The sequence below is a fragment of the Oryctolagus cuniculus genome, chromosome 11 (genome assembly GCF_051225735.1).
Source record: "Oryctolagus cuniculus isolate XC-2025 breed Fujian yellow rabbit chromosome 11, ASM5122573v1, whole genome shotgun sequence".
Taxonomy (NCBI): domain Eukaryota; kingdom Metazoa; phylum Chordata; class Mammalia; order Lagomorpha; family Leporidae; genus Oryctolagus; species Oryctolagus cuniculus.
In genome coordinates this window covers 65,247,202-65,265,758 of record NC_142877.1, presented here as the reverse complement: position 1 = coordinate 65,265,758, position 18,557 = coordinate 65,247,202, and the positions used below count along the sequence as shown (strand labels likewise).

The following is an 18,557-nucleotide window of genomic DNA, read 5'->3' as shown; positions in this document are numbered from 1 at the left end:
TACTCAGGGTTCTACATTAACACAAGCCCACAGAAAGGAAACAGAACAGTTCCCGAACAGAGCCAACTCATGAGTCTCATTTATCTCGCTCTACATCCATTTAGAGTCAGAGCAAGTGTGTCGCTGGTTATTTTCTAATTTGACATATTTCCTGTACTTTCATGACTGCCTGTGCACTAAATACATGGGACAGTTCTCCTGTATGCCAGTTGTTCTTACATGGTTTGTATCTGAGTCAGCTGGAGGACTTGGTTAGCTAGATTGGTGGATCCAACCCCAGGGACTAAACGAATCCCAGAGAACTTACTTTTCTAAACAAGTTTCCAGGTGATCCTACTACTGCAGGTGAGAGGGGTTGAACTGGATATGCCAATTTTCCATAGCCAAAGCAATTATAAGAGAATTGAGACAATTACCTAGTAATATCAAGACAATTTTTTTTTCACTAAAGGAAATATAAGAACTTATTAAAAATGGGATGTGCTAACAATAAAGGCATAACTGAGGAGGGGGTGTCCTGCTTTTGAATAAAATATGAGATTATTTGCTATGGCACTGCTTTGTTTTGGCTTTGGAAGACAACCTCAAAATATTCATAGGCAAGCACAGAAAAATCTCTCTAAACTGAATCAAATACAGGTGATGACAAAAAGGAGAAAGTAATTTTGCATTTCAACACACTCTAGATAGCTGTCAGGTACACAGGCTTAGAGCAACACTGATCCTTTGACAGAATACAAAGTGATGGGAGTATATAGTTCGTGTAATTTGCTACACAAAAGTTAGAGGTTAATCTCTTGGTTCATGAGGAAATTGTTATTTATAAATAAATGGTTTATTTACTATGGGGAAATATCAATCCCTCTCAACAAGAGAGAGGAATGAAAGCCTGTATTCTTTCACATCCAAGTAAGATGGTCAGTGCAGACCTGCACAAGGAACACGAAATCCTGGCTGGTTAAATGATAGGTAAGGGGAGGAACAGGATACAGATCCTATTGCAAACATTCCAGAAAAAGAAAGGCCAATATTTAACCAATGTTACCCTTGATGAAGCACATTCATCAGTTTTTTGAAGACTTTTTTTCCAGCTTGTTTGACATGTTATTATTGCAAGTATTCACATTTTAGCTTTAGCAAGAAATGCAATTGCTGTATTCTACGTGTTTCTTTAGTTTCATCAGTGCCCCCAAGATAATTTTCTGACAATACTTTGGATGAAGAAAACAAAATATACTTCTTCCATAAATGATGCCAGGAAAACTAGATACCTATCCATGGGCAGAAGGTTGTGCTTTGACCAGCAGCCCCTCCATCCCTCAGCCAAAACCAGTATCAACTCAAAATGGAACAGATACCAAAATGCAAGATGAAACAAATAGAAAAAAAATAGGGAAAACAATTCAGGTGTTTTTTTTTTTTTTATTTTTTAAGATTGATTTATTTGAAGGGCAGAGTTACAGAGAGGCAGAGAGAGAGAGAGAGAGAGAGAGGTCGTCCATCTGCTGGTTCACTCCCTAGATGACCGCAATGGCCGGAGTTGCGCTGATCCGAAGCCAGGAGCCAGGATCTTCTTCTGGGACTCCCACGTGGGTGCAGGGGCCCAAGGACTTGGGCCATCTTCTACTGCTTTCCCAGGCCATAGCAGAGAGCTGTGGAGCAGCCGGGACTCAAACCTGCACCCATATGGGATGCCGGCACTGCAGGTGGTGGTTTTACCCACTATGCCACAGTGCCAGCCCCTCAATTTTTTTTAGACAAGACTCTAAAAGCAAAAATAGAGAAATAGGATTACAGCAAACTAAGACACTTCTGCACAGCATAGGACACAATCAACAAAGTGAAGAGACAGTCCATGGAATGGGAGAAAATATTTCCAAACTACTAGTGTTACAAAGGATAAATACTCAGGATATACCAAGAACTCAAAAAAAAAAAAAAAAAAAAAGAAAGAAAGAAAGAAAGAAAGAAACTCAACAACACCAAAAATCCAATTTTAAAAGAGCAAATGATTTGAATAGACATTTCTACAAAGAAGCAATCCAAATAACAAATATTGAAAAAATGTTCAATACATTAACATTAAGGAAATGCAAATCAAAACCACAATGAGATGGCATCTCATGACAGTTAGCATGGCCATTATAAAAAACTAACAAATGCTGGCAAGGATGTGGAGAAAAAGGTACCATTATACACTGTCACTAGGAATGCACATTAATACAACCATTATGGGAAGCAGAATGGAGGGTCCCCAAATAGCTTAAGGTAGATTCGCCACATGACCCAGCTATCCCAGTTTGGGATATATATATATATATATATATATATAAAATCCAAAAGAAATGAAATCAGCGTATTCAAGAATTATCTGCACTCCTATGTTCATTTCTGCATTATTCAGTAAGTCAAGATAAGGACTCAATCTAGGTACCCATCAATGATGTATGGATAAAGAAAACGTGGTGTTTATAGGCAATGGAATATTATTCAGCCATAAAAAGAATGAAATCCTGTCACATGCAGCAAAATGGATGGTGGTCAAAAACATGGTGATAACTGAAATAAGCTAGACCCAGAGAGATAAATGTTTACTACTATACCAGTGGAAGGCTTTAAAAAAAAGCCTTAAGAGTAGTTAGCACAAGAAGCTGGAGAGGGTAGAGATGGAGGGAGGTTGAATAACAGGGACTAAAGCCACAGAAAGGAAGAAGAGATACATTCTAGAATGTGACTACGGCTCACAAGAGCTTACTGTATATTTTTAAAGAACTAAGAGGATCCCGAAGACTGATCATAAGTAAGGAAATGGAAATGCTAATGATCTGATTTGATGAGTTCATGATGCATAGGTGTGTTGAAAGCTTACCTGTACCCCATAAAAACGTACAAATATCACTTGGTAACAGAAAATGAAGAGGAAGAAAATACATCTGTGCTAATACTTTTGTTGCTATCTTGGAGGAAAATGCCTGTACACATTTATTACATAATTGAGTGCGGCTGAAGAATGCTCACGTCTTATCTTTTAGACACCTTTTGTCTTCTTCACTAGTAGGCTTACTGTGGGTTCGAAGCAGGGTTTGCTCCACGGACAATGATGCATGTGACAATAATGGGAGAAAAGGTGATTCTACAAATGCCTAGGGAATATCTTGTAATGATTTTTTTTTTTTTTTTGGTTCAGTGTGGAGTTTACTTGTTTAACCTTTAAAAAAGTTTCTCACACCAGGTGGATTCGCTTATTTTCCCTACAAGATTGGGAGCTGTCCCACACTGGCTGCACCTGTGTCCCCTTGCCCCTCCAGCTCCCGAAGTTTCCCTTCGCTGGGACCAAGGCGGCATTCCTGCAGGCATGAGTTCCTCCACCGGCTCTTCCCGGCTGGCTGCCGGGTTCCACGTGACAGCCCCTAACACCTGCACCGCCACCAGCTCACAGCGCCCTCATCCCCTCTGCCAGGGACCGACCCTGCCGGGCACCCCCACCCCTGGGAGGTCACGGTCCGGGTGCTAGGGGAGGAGCCGAGCCGCGGCCGCCGCAGCAGCCCGAGCCCTCGCCGCCGGATCATCACATGACTCGACGGCGGCGGTAGCCGTGGCAGCAGCCGCGGCGGCTCCACGGGCTCGCCGTGTAGGCTCAGCCCGGCGCACGCAGGAGCGGAGCGCAGGGGGCGGGGAAGGGACCTGCTGCAGCTGCGGCTCCCCGGCCGCTGCCGGAGCGCGCCGAGTCTTCCCCGGCCCTGCCGGCGCGCTCCGTGCCGCTCGGTTGCGGAAGTGTACCCGGGGGAGGCGGCGGCGGCGGCGGCAGCGCGGCGTAGGGGAGGCCGGCCCTCGGCCCCCTGCAGCAGCACTAAGCTCCGGGAGCCGCGCGCTGCGCGCCCCAGCACCCCAGCGGCCCGAGCGCCCGGCGCCCACCGCAGCCTGCATGCCCCGCGCTGCGCCTCGCCCGGCCGCCGCCGCCGCCCCCTGCTTGCACCGCTGCTGCCGGGCGCCGGAGTAATATGCTCACTCGAGTGAAATCTGCCGTGGCCAATTTCATGGGCGGCATCATGGCTGGCAGCTCCGGCTCCGAGCACGGCGGCAGCGGCGGCGGCGGCTGCGGAGGCTCGGACCTGCCCCTGCGCTTCCCCTACGGGCGGCCGGAGTTCCTGGGGCTGTCTCAGGACGAGGTGGAGTGCAGCGCCGACCACATCGCCCGCCCCATCCTCATCCTCAAGGAGACCCGGCGGCTGCCCTGGGCCACCGGCTACGCAGAGTGAGTGCGGCGACTTCGGCGGGCACCCTGCGCTCTCCGCGGCCCTTCCCTGCCTGCCGTCCCCGGGGCACCCCGCCGGCCAGGCCTCCGCGGACACCTCTCGACCCGCTCCGGCCATTTCCCCTTTCTCCCTGCTCCCCCTTCCCCCAGCCCCAAGGACGCGGCGCCTGGAGCTCCGGTGGGGCGGGAGCGGCCAGGGCGGCGCTGACGGACCGTGGGAAAGCCGGGGTGGGACGGCTCTGTGCACCTGGGGGGAAAGTGGGTGCAGCGGCTCTGCTTAAGTTTCAAACAGTAGAGGAACCTCGATTCTGCGCTCGCACCCTCTGGAAAACCCTGCGCACCCCGCGTGGGGACTTGGTGGGGCAGAGGCTTGGGAGAGCCGCGGCCGCCCCGGGGACGGTGTTAGGTCCCCGGACGAGGGCGACCGCGCGCCGCTGTGCGTTTCCCGAGCTGTCGGGGTCTCTGCCGGTAGCCGGTCGGTCGCTGTGCCGCTCCGCTAGCGGGGAGGAAAACGGTGCGCGTCCCATAGACGCCCACACTGTGTCCCTCCCTGGTCCCCGGGGAGGGGGAAACTTACTTCAAGTGTCTAATAGAGCATTTCGGTAATCGGCTTGGGCGATTAAGTGAGCGTCTGGGTGCTCTGCTATGTCAGAAGCGGCTGAGTTGGGCTGACGACGCGGGGTGAGACGGGGATAGGCGAGAGGGAGGCTCCTGTTGCCCTTCCCCCACGCACGGCGCCTTCTCCATTGACTGCTAATGACCCTCTTGTGAATGGTAGGATAAGTAACGTCCCCTCCCTCTGGTCTCCTAGGTCAGCTTTGTGAAACGGGAACAACACGACGGGGGAGTTTAGGCCTGAGTTCCGAGGCTAATGATGACCCCGTGGGTGCCAGAGTGCGTGCACAGCCCCGGCACCTGGCGCACCTGCCCGTTTTCCTTTAACCCGGTCGCCTGGATAATCTTGGCCCTCCCCTCCCGTGCATGGCGTCGCTCGCTGATTGGCTCATCAGGGAACCAATCCGCTCTCCCGACGCCCGGGCGCCTCGATGCTGACCCGGTTCTGGTGGCCCGGATACCCCGGGGCAGGCCTGGCTCCTCACGCTCCGGGTTCTGGTGCGAGAGGTGGGAGTCGTGTGTAGAAATAAAAAAGTGCATAACGAAGGTAGAGGACTGGCGTGTGGCCGGTGGTGGGAAGACAGGGAACATGAACGCCTAATAAAAGACAGGTGTGGAAGGTACAAGATAACACTGTGACTCTCGGGAGAAAGCCAACGCCAAAACAAACGCACCTGGAAGGAAGGACCTAAAGGAGGAGGGGAAAAATGCCTGCCCGAACACACCAACCGCCGAAGTAACAAAACTGTTTAAAAATCCATTTGGACTCTTCGCAAGACAGAGCAACTTGGAGAGGCCTACTGCAGGGAGGGGCCCTTGTGCCTGCTAGCACCTGCGTGGTAGGGGCCTACTGTCACCCACGCAGTGGGTTTCTCAGGGCAAGAGCCAGACAAGGGCAGGCAGCTAGCGAGGGAGAGGAAGGGAGATGTTAGAACACGGGGGATGGAAGCGACTTGGACACAGTGCAGAAGAAAGCCTGGGGTGGACATGGAGGGAGAGAGGGACGGCCAGGGCGGCCAGGCCGATGGCAGAGTGGGTGCCTGTGGCGGGCGCGGGCTGTGTGCACGCACCGTGAAGAACGCGAGGGAATCTGAAATGACGCATGGAGGACAGAGGGCGCTGGCCGGGCTCGCTCTCTTGCTCTCCAGGCCTGCGATTCCTCGTCTTTTCCTAGACTGAGAACACGAAGCATGTTCATTTTGAAGGATAGAGAGGCCACTGTCAAGTTGAAATGTTTAGATGCTAACAGCAGTGTGTGAATTCAAGCCAAGAGCTGCATAAAAATGCCAGTTTTCTGCCTATGGTGCCTCACTCCCTGGGAGTAGTGACAGGTCGCTGGGTGGTGAGCGCTTTTCCACGCTTCTTTGGATGTACCTGCAGATACACACCATGTATTTCTTTTTTCTTCCTCCATGGAAACATACTAAGCATATTATTCTGCAGCGTTTCTGCAAAAACACATCACAGACATTAGTCAAGTGCATACATTAGAGTGACCTCATTCTTTTAAAATATGTGTGTAATATTAATAGCTGCCAACAGTGTTTATTCTTTGTTTCCAAGTTGATGTTGTATCATGTGAGTCTCCAAGAGGTGGGTGCTGTCATTTCTACTTGATCCCTGAGGATGCCATTACCTAGTGAGTAGTTAAGCGCCTTGCTCAGGGTCAGACAGCCTTCTTGGAACTTTTGAGCCCAAGCAGGCTGACTCCAGGACCCACAACACCAGACTTCCTCTCTGTAGCATAGTAAAGTATGGTGCATCCATCTGTTCGCAATGTTAGCCACTAAGCTTGTCTTGCCACTTTGCCACACTCCTGTTCTTCTCCAGTGTTGTACTGCATCTCTTCATCAAACCTTGAACAGTAGTTTATCTTCCTGCAGAAATGTCCTAAGTGATCAAAATGGCCAGAATAGGAAAGGGACAAGAGAGACAAGTAGGAGCTGTGGCTATGATCAGCAGGTGCCTTTCCTATGGGGTCTACTGGGTGGAGAAAACTGTTGTCTTTTGTTGCAGTGAGTACCTGAGAGGAGTAGAACAGGGAGGACAATTGCTCGCACAGTAGAGATAAGAAGGGGTCCAGGGAGTGAAGGCCTGCATCAGAAATGGTTTACTTCTCTAGAAAGTGGGTACCATCCCAAGCCTTTTGTGGGAGGAAGAAGTGGAACCACTTGGTCATTGATGGAGAGAGCAGAGTTGATCTTTAGGGTTGATGACACTCTTGGGTGGCAGAAAAATGGAGGGGAAGAGCCCTACTTTTTGCAAACATTGTTAACTCTCTTTAAAAGGAGATACTTTGTAGATTACAGAAGGAGAGAATTAGCTATATTCGATCCCTGTAAGATTCGGAGATGTGGAAGCTGAAAGACCCTCGTTCATTGTTTCATTATTTATTGGCATTATGCTAATAGACTGTCCTGGCACCCCACAGTCTATTTTGGTAGAGAAGTTTAGGCACTTGACTGAGAAGTGTTTGCAAAGTTGTGCCTCTCTGTAAAACATTGCAGTCACAGAGGATGTTATCCACTCAACTAAAATCTTTCCAGAAACATGCATTAGCAAGTTACGGTTTAAGTTTGGTCTCGAAGTCCTAGACCGCCTGTGAGATCTGCTCTGAGAGCCCCTGGGAAGCAGCAGTCTGACCCGGAGAGTCTGAGGATGGCTACTTCCTTCTGTTTCCTCAAGTTTCAGCGGAGCCCTGGAGGTCAGTGCATTTTTGAACGACCTAGGAACCTATTTTGACATTTATTTCTCTTCCTGACCTACTTGCCCTATTTTTCACCCATTCATGCGTGAGCAGTTGGACCTAGAGATGCGAGAGAATGTGGAATTTGAGCCTCCAGCTACAGCAATAAAGATTAAAGAATGCTAGTTCTTTAAGCAACACTATTCTGTATGTTAATCCATCATATTCAAGTTTGTCAGTGATAAATTTCTTGTAGAGAAAAAATAAATAATAATTGTATCATAACTTGACTTCAGTTACAGCCATCACTGTAAAATTATTTTTTTCTATTACCTTTCTCATAAAATACCCCTGGATGGGGGTTAAAAAGAAAAACAGAGTTTCTGTTAAATTTACACAGTAAATAAGTTCTTTGTGTCTCATAGAGTGAAATTGTGAAATTTTTCATGAAATAACTATTTAAATTTAGCAAATGCAAACAGCCTACAAGTATTTGGATTTGTTTTGGAGTCTGTAGGCCGTTCTGTCTCCCTAGCCATTGGCACTGAATACCAACTGCCAGTACATGGCGTTGGGTGACTGTGCAGTGGTGCTGACAGAGAAAGTGCTGTTTCTCTCCTGCCCAAAAGTGCAGAAGTCCCTTGGCGCTGCTTTTTCCCTTCTGACCTCTGCTGGCACACCCACCCCTCTGACAGACCCCTCTTTGCAAAGTGCCTACGTGGGTGCTTCCTGTTTGATTTTCTGCAGTGAAGAACTGTAAGGTTCTCTACTGGAAAGAAACAGATGGGGGGGGGGGTGTCTCATTTAACAGAGCTCTTTATAGTACTTAGGTGCAGAGGAGATCAAGTCTTAAGTAGCCTGAGCCATTTCACCTGCCCTTCTGGAAACTTGCACAAGATACTAATTTCCTGTTTTAAAGCAGGCAACTAAGCAGCTTTCCCCCACTGTTTTCAAATGTCCCATTTTAATGACGTTGTCTCCACTGAAAAGGAGTTCCCAGTGGGTCCCCCTTCTCAGGAAAATACATGAGCTTCCTTCAAAGACTAGCAATGCTGCAGGAATGGACTTACCCGTTCTGAGGCTGTTCTCACTGTGTTGGAGCCCTAGGTTGCGTAGACAACCTCATCTCTGATGCTACCTCTCCACCCAGTGCTTTTGAATCATAGGTACAGAAATACCGATTCATAGCTTAAAACTGCATTCTGGAATCATTTTCCAAAAATATGCTATTGTTCAAGCAAAGTTATTTTTAATTTTGATGTTTGGGAGAAATAACAAATCAGCTGCATTCACAGTTTTCTCTGATTTGCCTAATTAAACAGAGGATTGATATATTTTCTCTTGAATATATACCACCCTCTTTCAGGAACTAAACATCATTCATCTGCTTCTGTTTTTCTCTCATTCATATGCTGAAATTATCGCACTCCTACTATGTGTCAGGCCCAGATGGGTCCATGGTACAACAAGAGATGGTCATCACCCTCAAGAAAACTTTATGGCATGATCTTCACTCTTTTGCCCTTATCTTTGAAGTTAAAGTGGAATGATGAGATATTAAGATTCAAGAGAAGAGCACTAGGGCTTTGTTTTGGTTTTAATGTCTCAGTGTTTCTGGCCAATTTTGAATGTCAGTATTTGGAACCTTTAAGTCATACTAGTGAGTGAAGCAGACCTTCCCCCCCCTCCCCCCAGCCAGCATTGTGGTTAGCTCTGTACCTGAAGGTTCTGAGACTTTCATACATAACCCCTGTTCAAGAAAAAAAAAATCATTCTGACACTTGTTATCATCATAGGGACTTTTTTATTTCTTTTTTTATTATTTATTTAGTAAATATAAATTTTCAAAGTACAGTTAATGGATTACAATGGCTCCCCCCCATAATTTCCCTCCCACTCATACCCTTCCCATCTCCCGCTCCCTCTCCCATTCATATCAAGATTCATTTTCAATTATCTTTATATACAGAAGATCAATTCAGTATATATTAAGTAAAGATTTCATCAGTTTGCACCCACACAGAAACACAAAGTGTAAAATACTGTTTCAGTACTAGTTATAGCATTACTTCACATTGGACAACACACTAAGGACAGATCCCACATGAGAAGTAAGTACACAGTGACCCCTGTTGTTGACTTAACAATTTGACACTCTTGTTTATGGCGTCAGTAATCTCCCTAGGCTCTAGTCATGAGTTGCCAAGGTTATGGAAGCCTTTTGAGTTCACCGACTTCGATCTTATTCCGACAGGGTCATAGTCAAAGTGGAAGTTCTCTCCTCCCTTCAGAGAAAGGTACCTCCTCCTTTGATGGCCCATAGGGACATTTTTATTCGAGACCTTTATACTTTGTGAGAATAGTTGAGCTCGGCTCTGCATACAGCAAAGGCAGCTGGGGATTCGTAGCCAAAGAGCAGAGTTGGGGTGTAAGGAGTTGGGGGAGCTGGTGGTTTGAATGAATGGAAAGTTACTAAGAGGACACCAAACTAAACTGACCTAGCAGGATTCTTGTTGAAAGCAGGCCAAGGACTTGTACCTCAAAGGTACACAGGGGATGAGGAACTGGATCAGATATCAAGTTTGGGGGTTCTTGCTCAACTGACCTAGCAGGATTCTTGCTAAGAGAACAGGATGGGGACAGAGGACACTGTCGGGTGGAGAACAAGGCTCAGAGGACCCAGGCTGAGGTTTACTCAAGGACATCAGACTTTGTCACTCCTGGAAATGGGGGGAAGGGGAAAAGAGTGGGCTGGACTGCAGTTATATTATCAGGCTTTTTAATTCTGATTTATTTTTATATTCCCTACCTCTGTGACTGTCCATACTTGTGTTCTGTACTGACCATGTAGGGAGAGCATGTGTCCTTAGATAATGGTGCAACAAACATTGGAACCTAGTTAAGTAACCTGATATAAAGGCAAAGGATTTCCCATGTTGGTTTTCCAGATAACTGGTTTTTAGTAGCTTTCCAATTGGTACCACAGTCAATACTTTGAAATTAATTAACCTATACATAGGACAGCATTTGATTCGTTTGGCCCATTTTCCATATATCAAATCTCATCACCATTTATACTTTATTAGATGCATTAAAATTGCTAATGCAGGTTATTTCTTGAGATATTCCTCTGTGCAGATTTTACACTAAGTTCTTTACACGTAAGGATTTAATGAGTTGAATGTAACACAGGTAAGTCATTTGTGCAGTTACCCTGCTCATTGACAGGCCTGAGATTCATAGAAGTTCTATCTGACTCCTACCTCTGGTAGTTTTGAACTGTCTTGTGAATGTTGTTTGTCTCTGTTTGAGGTTTTAGAATGTTTATAAAGAATTTTAAGTTTTAATGATAAATACCCATTATAGACAACAAAGAATAGCAAAAACTATAAAGAACAGGGTGAACATTATTTGTAAATCCATTGATAATTTTATATTAGGTATTATCAGACACTTTATATACATATTTTTTAAAAAATGAAAGTTGATTGTACGTTTCCTTGTTTTCTAATATGTCTTCTTCACTTAAGAATATTATGTTGGGCTCCTCTTCAGTCAAGGAGTAGAGTGATTGCCTAATGACTCAGTTGAAGGGCTTCTCGCTAGTGACTCCTTCCTGTATGCTTAGTTAGATTTGCGCTCGGGCTTTTGGTGAGCTTCCTAATATGTTGTATTCAGCTCACCCAGTTATTTCCTTAGGCTTAACTTCTAGACAAGGAAAGCTTGGTTAGAAGCCATTCACTTTCACATTTGGTTATGTGTTCATATTCAATGTGTGTTATCAAATTCACATGCCAGCCAACAGTGTGTAACAATAAACTAGTTTTAAGTTTTTACTACTTTCCGGTTATATCATACATATTAAACACTATTGTAGTTTGTGATTGAAGAGGTTTAATATAGAGGAACTTCTATAATATATCATAAATTGAACAGCTATTTTTCTTTTATGATTTTCCTGTTTATAGTTTCCCAATGGGATAATCTTTATTATTTATACCAGCTGTATTTATGTTGTATTAAAACTATCAACTCTGGCTACTGTGTTTTTTTTCATTTTCATTGTTTTCACTTCATCTTTTTTTCTTTTGCAATGCAGCAAATACTGGGTGATCATATATAATGTCCTTCCTGGCTTCTCTTCAGTGTTAGGCTGTGAACATTTGAGGACTTTAATAACCATCCTCATCACTTTAACTACTTAGTGTTCCTGGTTGCAAGTGACGAAAGTATCATCAGCTAGCTGGGGACAATGCGGGCGTTACAGAGAAGATCACACCTGTCTCGTGGGCTCCGAGTTCAGTACTGCAGTTGAACTTCACAAGGGACTGGGACTTGGCATCGGAAAACCACCCAGGAACAAAGGGGCCATTCTTTCAGACTTTGACTAGGGCCTCATATGTCTGCCTCGCTCTGTCACCAGCAAGTCCATGCCAAATCTGGCCTCTACTCCAACTTTGAATTTTTGGAGAAGGTCAGATGATCCTCCCTTGGCATAAGTACTTGGGGCTAGGGGGCCAGGATCAGACGTGAGAGGTTTTTGGATTGTTCATGCATATGAATATTACAAAATAACCATGGGTTTCCAAAATTGTTGCACCCAAATTAACTTATCTCTTATTTCCATTTTCTATGAAGTTTTGAAAGTGCTGTCTTGGACATGTGGCTGCCAGAGCCCTGTGGTGGTCGTTTGTGTTGAGCAGATAGTTCATAAGATTCTACTATATAACTAGATAACTCATTTTGTCAACAAATGCTTGTGTACCTAATTTATTTCAGGCAAGTGTTAGGAAACAGAAAGATGAAATGACCTTATTTTTATAGCATTGTTAAGTATATTACCACTAAACAGCCCTAGGAAGAAAAAATATTGTTGGTTCTTTTTCTACAAAATTTCAAATATCTTTTAGGTTTATTTTTGTTATTTGAAAGACACAAACAGAAACACCCAGAAATCTTCGATCTGCTGGTTCATTCCTGAAATGCCAACAACAGCCAGGGTGGGGTTGGGCCAAAGCCAGGAGGCAGGAACTCAAGACAAGTCTTTCATGTGTGTGGCAGGGACCCAAGCACTTCAGGTACCACCTGCTGTCTCCCAGGGTGCACATTACCAGGAGCTGGGACTTGAAACCAGGGACTCCAGTGTGGGGTGCGGGCATCCCTAGTGTCGCTCCCCCTCTTCGTGGAGGAACGACACTAAGCCCTGCCTAGGCTTCATATCCGAGTCACGGCACCATTATGTCGCTCCCCCTCTTCATGGAGGAACGACACAAGACCCTGCGTTGTTCTTTCGTCTGCTCGGCCCTTCCCGGGTTGGCTACCGTCCCTTCCACCTCCGTGGAAGGGCGGTTCCCCCTGCCACATTCCCCACTTCCGCGGGGGAGCAGCACACCGCCGGCCGGCTCTCTCGGGGGCTGCACAGGTGTTCCTCTTAGATGTTCCTCTTAGATGTTCCTGGTGCATGTTGTCTCTCTCCTCCTTTATAGTCCTTTTCCGCCAATCCCAACTCTGCTACCCACAACGCCGAGTACGCTGCTCTCCTCCAATCAGGAGCAGGTCCTGCAGTTTATTGGTTGAACTGGAGGCAGCTGTGTAGAAGCTGTTTCTCCCTTCTCAGCGCCATATTGTGGGAGAGCAGATGCATAGAATAAGTCTTAATTCCAGTAACTCAGTCCAGTCCGGGTTGCTCCCCACACCCTAGTGGCATTTTAACCTGTGCATCAAACTCCTGCTCTACTGATTGTTATTCAGTCTTTTATGCAATAATGTGCACTCTTCACATGCAGTCACAGGTAGTGTCAGCTTATATCTGAATATGCCTGCTACCCTGCCTTGCAACCCTTGAAAAGCCATCTATGTTACTAATTCAGATCTGCCCTTAGATAAGCCTCAGACTCTTGAGTTAAATTTAGCATTCCCCTCTACCATAAGGATGTCCCAGAAGCAATGAAGGACTCTGGCCAGCTTTGAAACTGAATGAGGTTTGCAAGTTTTTCCTCAATGAATTTAGAATACACACTGATAAGGGATATTGTAGCTCTGTAGCCTTGAATATAAACCTGGTAGGAGAGCTCTGCTCACCATCATTTTATTTTCCTAATCTCACTTGTCTAGATAGCTCTAGGGTAATGAGAGATAAATAGGATAAATGAGTGACTTATCTGCTATATGAAACACAAGTTCAACTTGTGTATCTTTCTGCAACTCTAAAATACTTATCATTTTTCACTTCATGAATGTGGTTCCAGTTTGATACTCATCTATTTGTATTATATTTGTGGTTTGTGAGCAGACTTTCTCAATATATGTTTTTTAAATGTTTAATTTCATCTATGTGTTAGGCTGAGTGACAGTTATTTTCCACCTGCTAGTTTACTCCCCAGATGTCCGCAACAGCCAAGGCTTGACCAGGCTGAAACCAGGAGCCTGGAATTCCATCCAAGTTACCCAAGGGGAGGGGGGCAGGGGCCCAAGTATTCGAGCCAGCATCTGCTGCTTCCCAAGTTTGTTAGCAGGAAGCTGGATCTGAAGCAGAGTGGTCGGGACTCAAACCGGCACTTCCATATGGGATGCCGATGTCCCAAGAGGGAGCTTAACTCACAGCACCAGAACGTGAGCCCTTCAGTATATTTTTGAACCAGTGGAAGCCTAAGTTATTTTAGTTGCTTCTTGTATTATTCTCAAATGACATCTTGGATCTCCCTCAACATTAGAAGCCTATGAAGAACACATGTTCTGTTTGTTTCAGAATATTCTGCATACAATTCTGTGCTGATCATTTGGCTATCAAAAAAGTTTAAAGAAAATAAGACCAGTAGATGTTGATGACAATCTTGAAGGTGGTAAATTTGCCTCTCCCTTATGTTCTTGTGTTCTATCACTTAAAAAAAAATAAAAAAGGTAGAGTTATAGAGAGAGGGAGGGAGGGAGGGAGATTGGGAGATCGATCTTATCCACTGGGTCACTTTCCAAATGGCTGCAACAGCTGAGAGCCCAGAACACCATCTGGATCTCCCACATGGGTGCCAGGGTCCAAGCACCTGGACCATTTTCTGGTGCTTTTCCAGGGTCATTACTAGGGAACTGTATGGGAAGTGGAGCAGCCAGGACTCCAGCCACTGTTCATATGGGATGCTGGCATTGCAGGCAGTGGCTTAACCTGCTGCACCACAGTGTTGGCCCCGTGATAGCACTCTTAAGCTGTATTTGTGGAAGCATGGTTGAAAGACTAATGTCAAAATTAAAAGCTTAGTTCTATAAGAAATTCACCTAAATGCGGAGTAGGAGAGATATTATGTATGGAAGATCAATGGTAGCACTTACAAGTCAACCTCCTGCATGTCTCTTACCTCTTTGTGTAACCTGGGATTTGTTCCTTCATGGCCATCCCGCCTGCAATAAGAGGAGTAGCCTTTTTGACTCCCTGAGTTAGTAAACTTCCCAGGGTTGTACATAGCTAGGTTATGCCTCAGGTAAACATACTTTGGACCTCTTTCTTTAAAAATGGGGGACAGGGGTTAGATTGGATTGGTGGTTCCCAAAATGTTTATTTCATAACCTGATACCATTTCAAAAATTGAGAAGACTGACTTAGGCTTAACATTGTTTTGCTAAGTGAGGGCATAATCAGCTTTATTATCTGCCATTACCAGCGTTTCATATAATAAAGGATGTTTGATAACCAGAAGCATAGCAAAAAGAATAATTTTTGAAACAAATATTTTTAGTTTGCTATGATATTGTTCTTTTTTAAAAATTTTCATGGACCCATGAAACCATGTATTTTTCTGTTCTGGAGGATTGCCAAGGCCTTTCCCAGTCATAAACTTTCAATTCTTGGGTTTAGGCTAAGAACCTATTGTCTTGCCTTCCAGACTCTGATTTTTCCCAGAGGGCCCTGCTGCCATGTTTATTGTGTTTATGATTCTGAATTATTTTCCCCTAGCATTTGATATGAAGAATTTCAAACATACAGAAAAGCTGAAACCATTGTACAGACTCATACTTAGCACCCATATGCCTACCACCTAGAGTCTATAATTCATGTTTTGCTGTATTTGCCTTGTTTACCTGCCCAAAAGTTCTCTTCCATATAAAACTTCGGTTTGAGTAGTTACTAAATTCTCTGTTGAGAAACTCACCAGCACTTGGGTCCTCAGGGGATCCACAGTTACACATTAACTTACACCTTAGCCCCTTGCAAATGCTCACTCAGTCCCCCAGCTCTGCATAACTCAGCATGTGCATGATAGAGAGCCTTGCACGTTGGGATCCCATTGGAAACTGACTCCTGGCTCTGATGCTTTTTAGTTAAATCAGCAGGACATTGGTTTAAAGCTTGAGTCATTGTTCTTTTCATCTGGGGGCCGGTCAGGTGAATGCTTTGTGAGGGGTACTGCATGAACAAAAACTTGAACAGGTGCTGCCCAAGTATTGCTCATGCTGAGTGCAGGCATCAGCACCCGCGTTTCCCTCACTCCGAGGTGGAGATCATCCACTAGGACATTGAGGGACATCAAGCACCTGCTCAGTTGTCCTTTTCCTGGTGTGCCCAGATCAGCTGAATATTTGGGGGTATGCATTTGTAGTGCTTTTGTTATTGTACTATCACTGACAGTTTTCTTTAAATGGCTATAAAATTGAAATGCTTAGCAGTATCTCCTGTGGGGACTTTAAGTGCCTTTATTTATGAGAAATAATAAAGATACGACTAACTTATGTCTGTATGGCCCTGGATGAGTACTCTGACCTTGCCGTGTACACGGAAGTGTAAGCATCGACTATCCATGTTTAATAAAAGAGGAAAATTAAAACTAGATCTCTTGCTGTCCCAGGATCCTGGTGACCACCCCTGAAGCATTGAACCTGACCGTCCATTGTGTGAAGTTATTCATGAATGAAAACACATCCTATTCCTGTGATCACAGTGCCAGTTAAGAGAGTTTATTGTATTTTTATTTTTTAAAAGATTTGTTTATTTGAAAGTCAGAGTTACACAGAGGAGAGGCAGAGAGAGAGGTCTTCCATCCGATGGTTCACTCTCCAGATAGCCGCAACAGCTGGAGCTGTGCCGATCCGAAGCCAGGAGCCTCTTCCAGGTCTCCCACGCGGGTGCAGGGGCCCAATGACTTAGGCCTTCCTCTACTGCTTTCCCAGGCCATAGCAGAGAGCTGGATCAGAAGAGGAGCAGCCCATATGGGATGCTGGCGCTTCAGGCCAGGGCGTTAACCCACTGCGCCACAGCACTGGCCCCAGTTTATTGTGTTTTATTACTTAAAGGAAACTCATAAGTCCCAATCTTCAGATCCCTTTAAATGTGATGAGTGCATATTGACCCATCAAGTTTTGAATACAAGGATGTTTTTCAGAGTGCTTTGGAGTGTAGTAATGTGAAATTATATTGGGACCAGCGCCGTGGCTCAATAGGCTAATCCTCTGCCTTGCGGCGCCGGCACACTGGGTTCTAGTCCTGGTCGGGGTGCCGGATTCTGTCCCAGTTGCCCCTCTTCCAGGCCAGCTTTCTGCTGTGGCCAGGGAGTGCAGTGGAGGATGGCCCAAGTAAGTACTTGGGCCCTGCACCCCATGGGAGACCAGGAGAAGTACCTGGCTCCTGCCTTCAGATCAGCGCGGTGCGCCGGCCGCAGTGGCCATTGGAGGGTGAACAAACAGCAAAAGGAAGACCTTTCTCTCTGTCTCTCTCTCGCACTGTCCACTCTGCCTGTCAAAAAAAATAAAATAAAAATAAAAATAAAAAAATCTTGAGTCTCCCATGACTATAAAAAAAAATTATATTGGACATTCTTAGTATATAGGTATTCCTAAGTAACAGTCAAGGCCTTGTCAAAATTACTATGTTTTCTTGACTGTTTTTAAATGTTTTTTTAATGTTTTTGGAAATCCAGTTAGTCTCAAAACTAATCTGTACATCTGATATAAATTTTATTATTTTTCTGAAATGAATAAATAGATCTTGTGTTTGACTATCGGTGGCTACTTAAAAGTGAAGGAATCTACTTAAAAGTTCTGTTCAGTGGGACTGAAATCCTAAGTCAGGTTTTATGAAAATTTACCTTGAGAGATCTGTTACCCAAGTTCTTAAGCAGAGTCAAGTTCTAGGGGGAAATTTTCAAGTTAGTGAACTCTGGGGACCCACGCGGCTGGCAGCATTGGGTAGAGATTCCTTTTGCTGGTCCTTGACCATGTGGGGCTGTCGCAATGATCATCTCAGAGTGTGTGCATCTGCACTGATGACTTGCACAAGCCAGGCCTAATGGAGCTGGGTTGGATGGATGGTGTAATTAATCATCACTGCGCTGTGGGCGGACAGAGAGCAATTTCTTGCCAAGATGAGAGGGCCAGAGTGGCTTGTGTATTCTGTCCTTTCAGGGGATTGACGAATAGATGTTTAAGCTTAAAAAATGATGCCTCTTTACTATATGACCTTTATCACGTAAGTATAGGAAGGAAGAAAAAAAATCTCAAGAGATAAATTGATTTTTTTAAAAACTAAAAGTGCTGTAGATTATTGAATTGCTGTATCTAAGTGGTCTGCTATAATGTACTAGTAGTCATTCTATACCCTTTTGAAAAGAGAATGTTGACAAGTTATGTTTAGAACGCGCATCTGGCAAAAATAAAAGATGGAATGTAAATATTGGTAGGAAACAAAGGTACAGTGAAAGTGAATAGCCCATAAGAGGGTGTCGGGAGAAGACATGGGAAATCTAACTGGTATCAAGGAAGAAAAGATTTTTTTTTTTTTTTTTTTTTTTGACAGGCAGAGTGGACAGTGAGAGAGAGAGACAGAGAGAAAGGTCTTCCTTTGCCGTTGGTTCACCCTCCAGTGGCCGCCGCGGCCGGCGCGCTGCGGCCGGCGCACCGCGCTGATCCGATGGCAGGAGCCAGGAGCCAGGTGCTTTTCCTGGTCTCCCATGGGGTGCAGGGCCCAAGCACCTGGGCCATCCTCCACTGCACTCCCTGGCCACAGCAGAGGGCTGGCCT

General features: G+C 45.3%; 1 protein-coding gene and 1 long non-coding RNA gene across 5 annotated transcripts in view; one reads left to right on the top strand and one right to left on the bottom strand.

Moving 5' to 3' along the window:
* Positions 1-1,410: 1,410 nt before the first annotated feature.
* Positions 1,411-4,962, bottom strand: LOC138844378 (uncharacterized). The gene is made up of 2 exons (XR_011380132.2): positions 4,833-4,962; positions 1,411-1,765 (listed from the first exon to the last, which is right to left on the bottom strand). It is a non-coding gene; the product is annotated as an uncharacterized LOC138844378 (long non-coding RNA).
* PPM1H (protein phosphatase, Mg2+/Mn2+ dependent 1H) overlaps positions 3,857-18,557 on the top strand; it is a 300,918-nt gene continuing 286,217 nt past the window's right edge. For all 4 annotated transcript variants that reach the window (XM_002711306.6, XM_051846392.3, XM_089307436.1 and 1 more), the window contains exon 1: positions 3,857-4,255. In XM_002711306.6, coding sequence (XP_002711352.2) covers positions 4,002-4,255 — 254 coding nt within the window. In that variant the 5' untranslated portion in view covers positions 3,857-4,001. The remainder of the gene's footprint in view (positions 4,256-18,557) is intronic.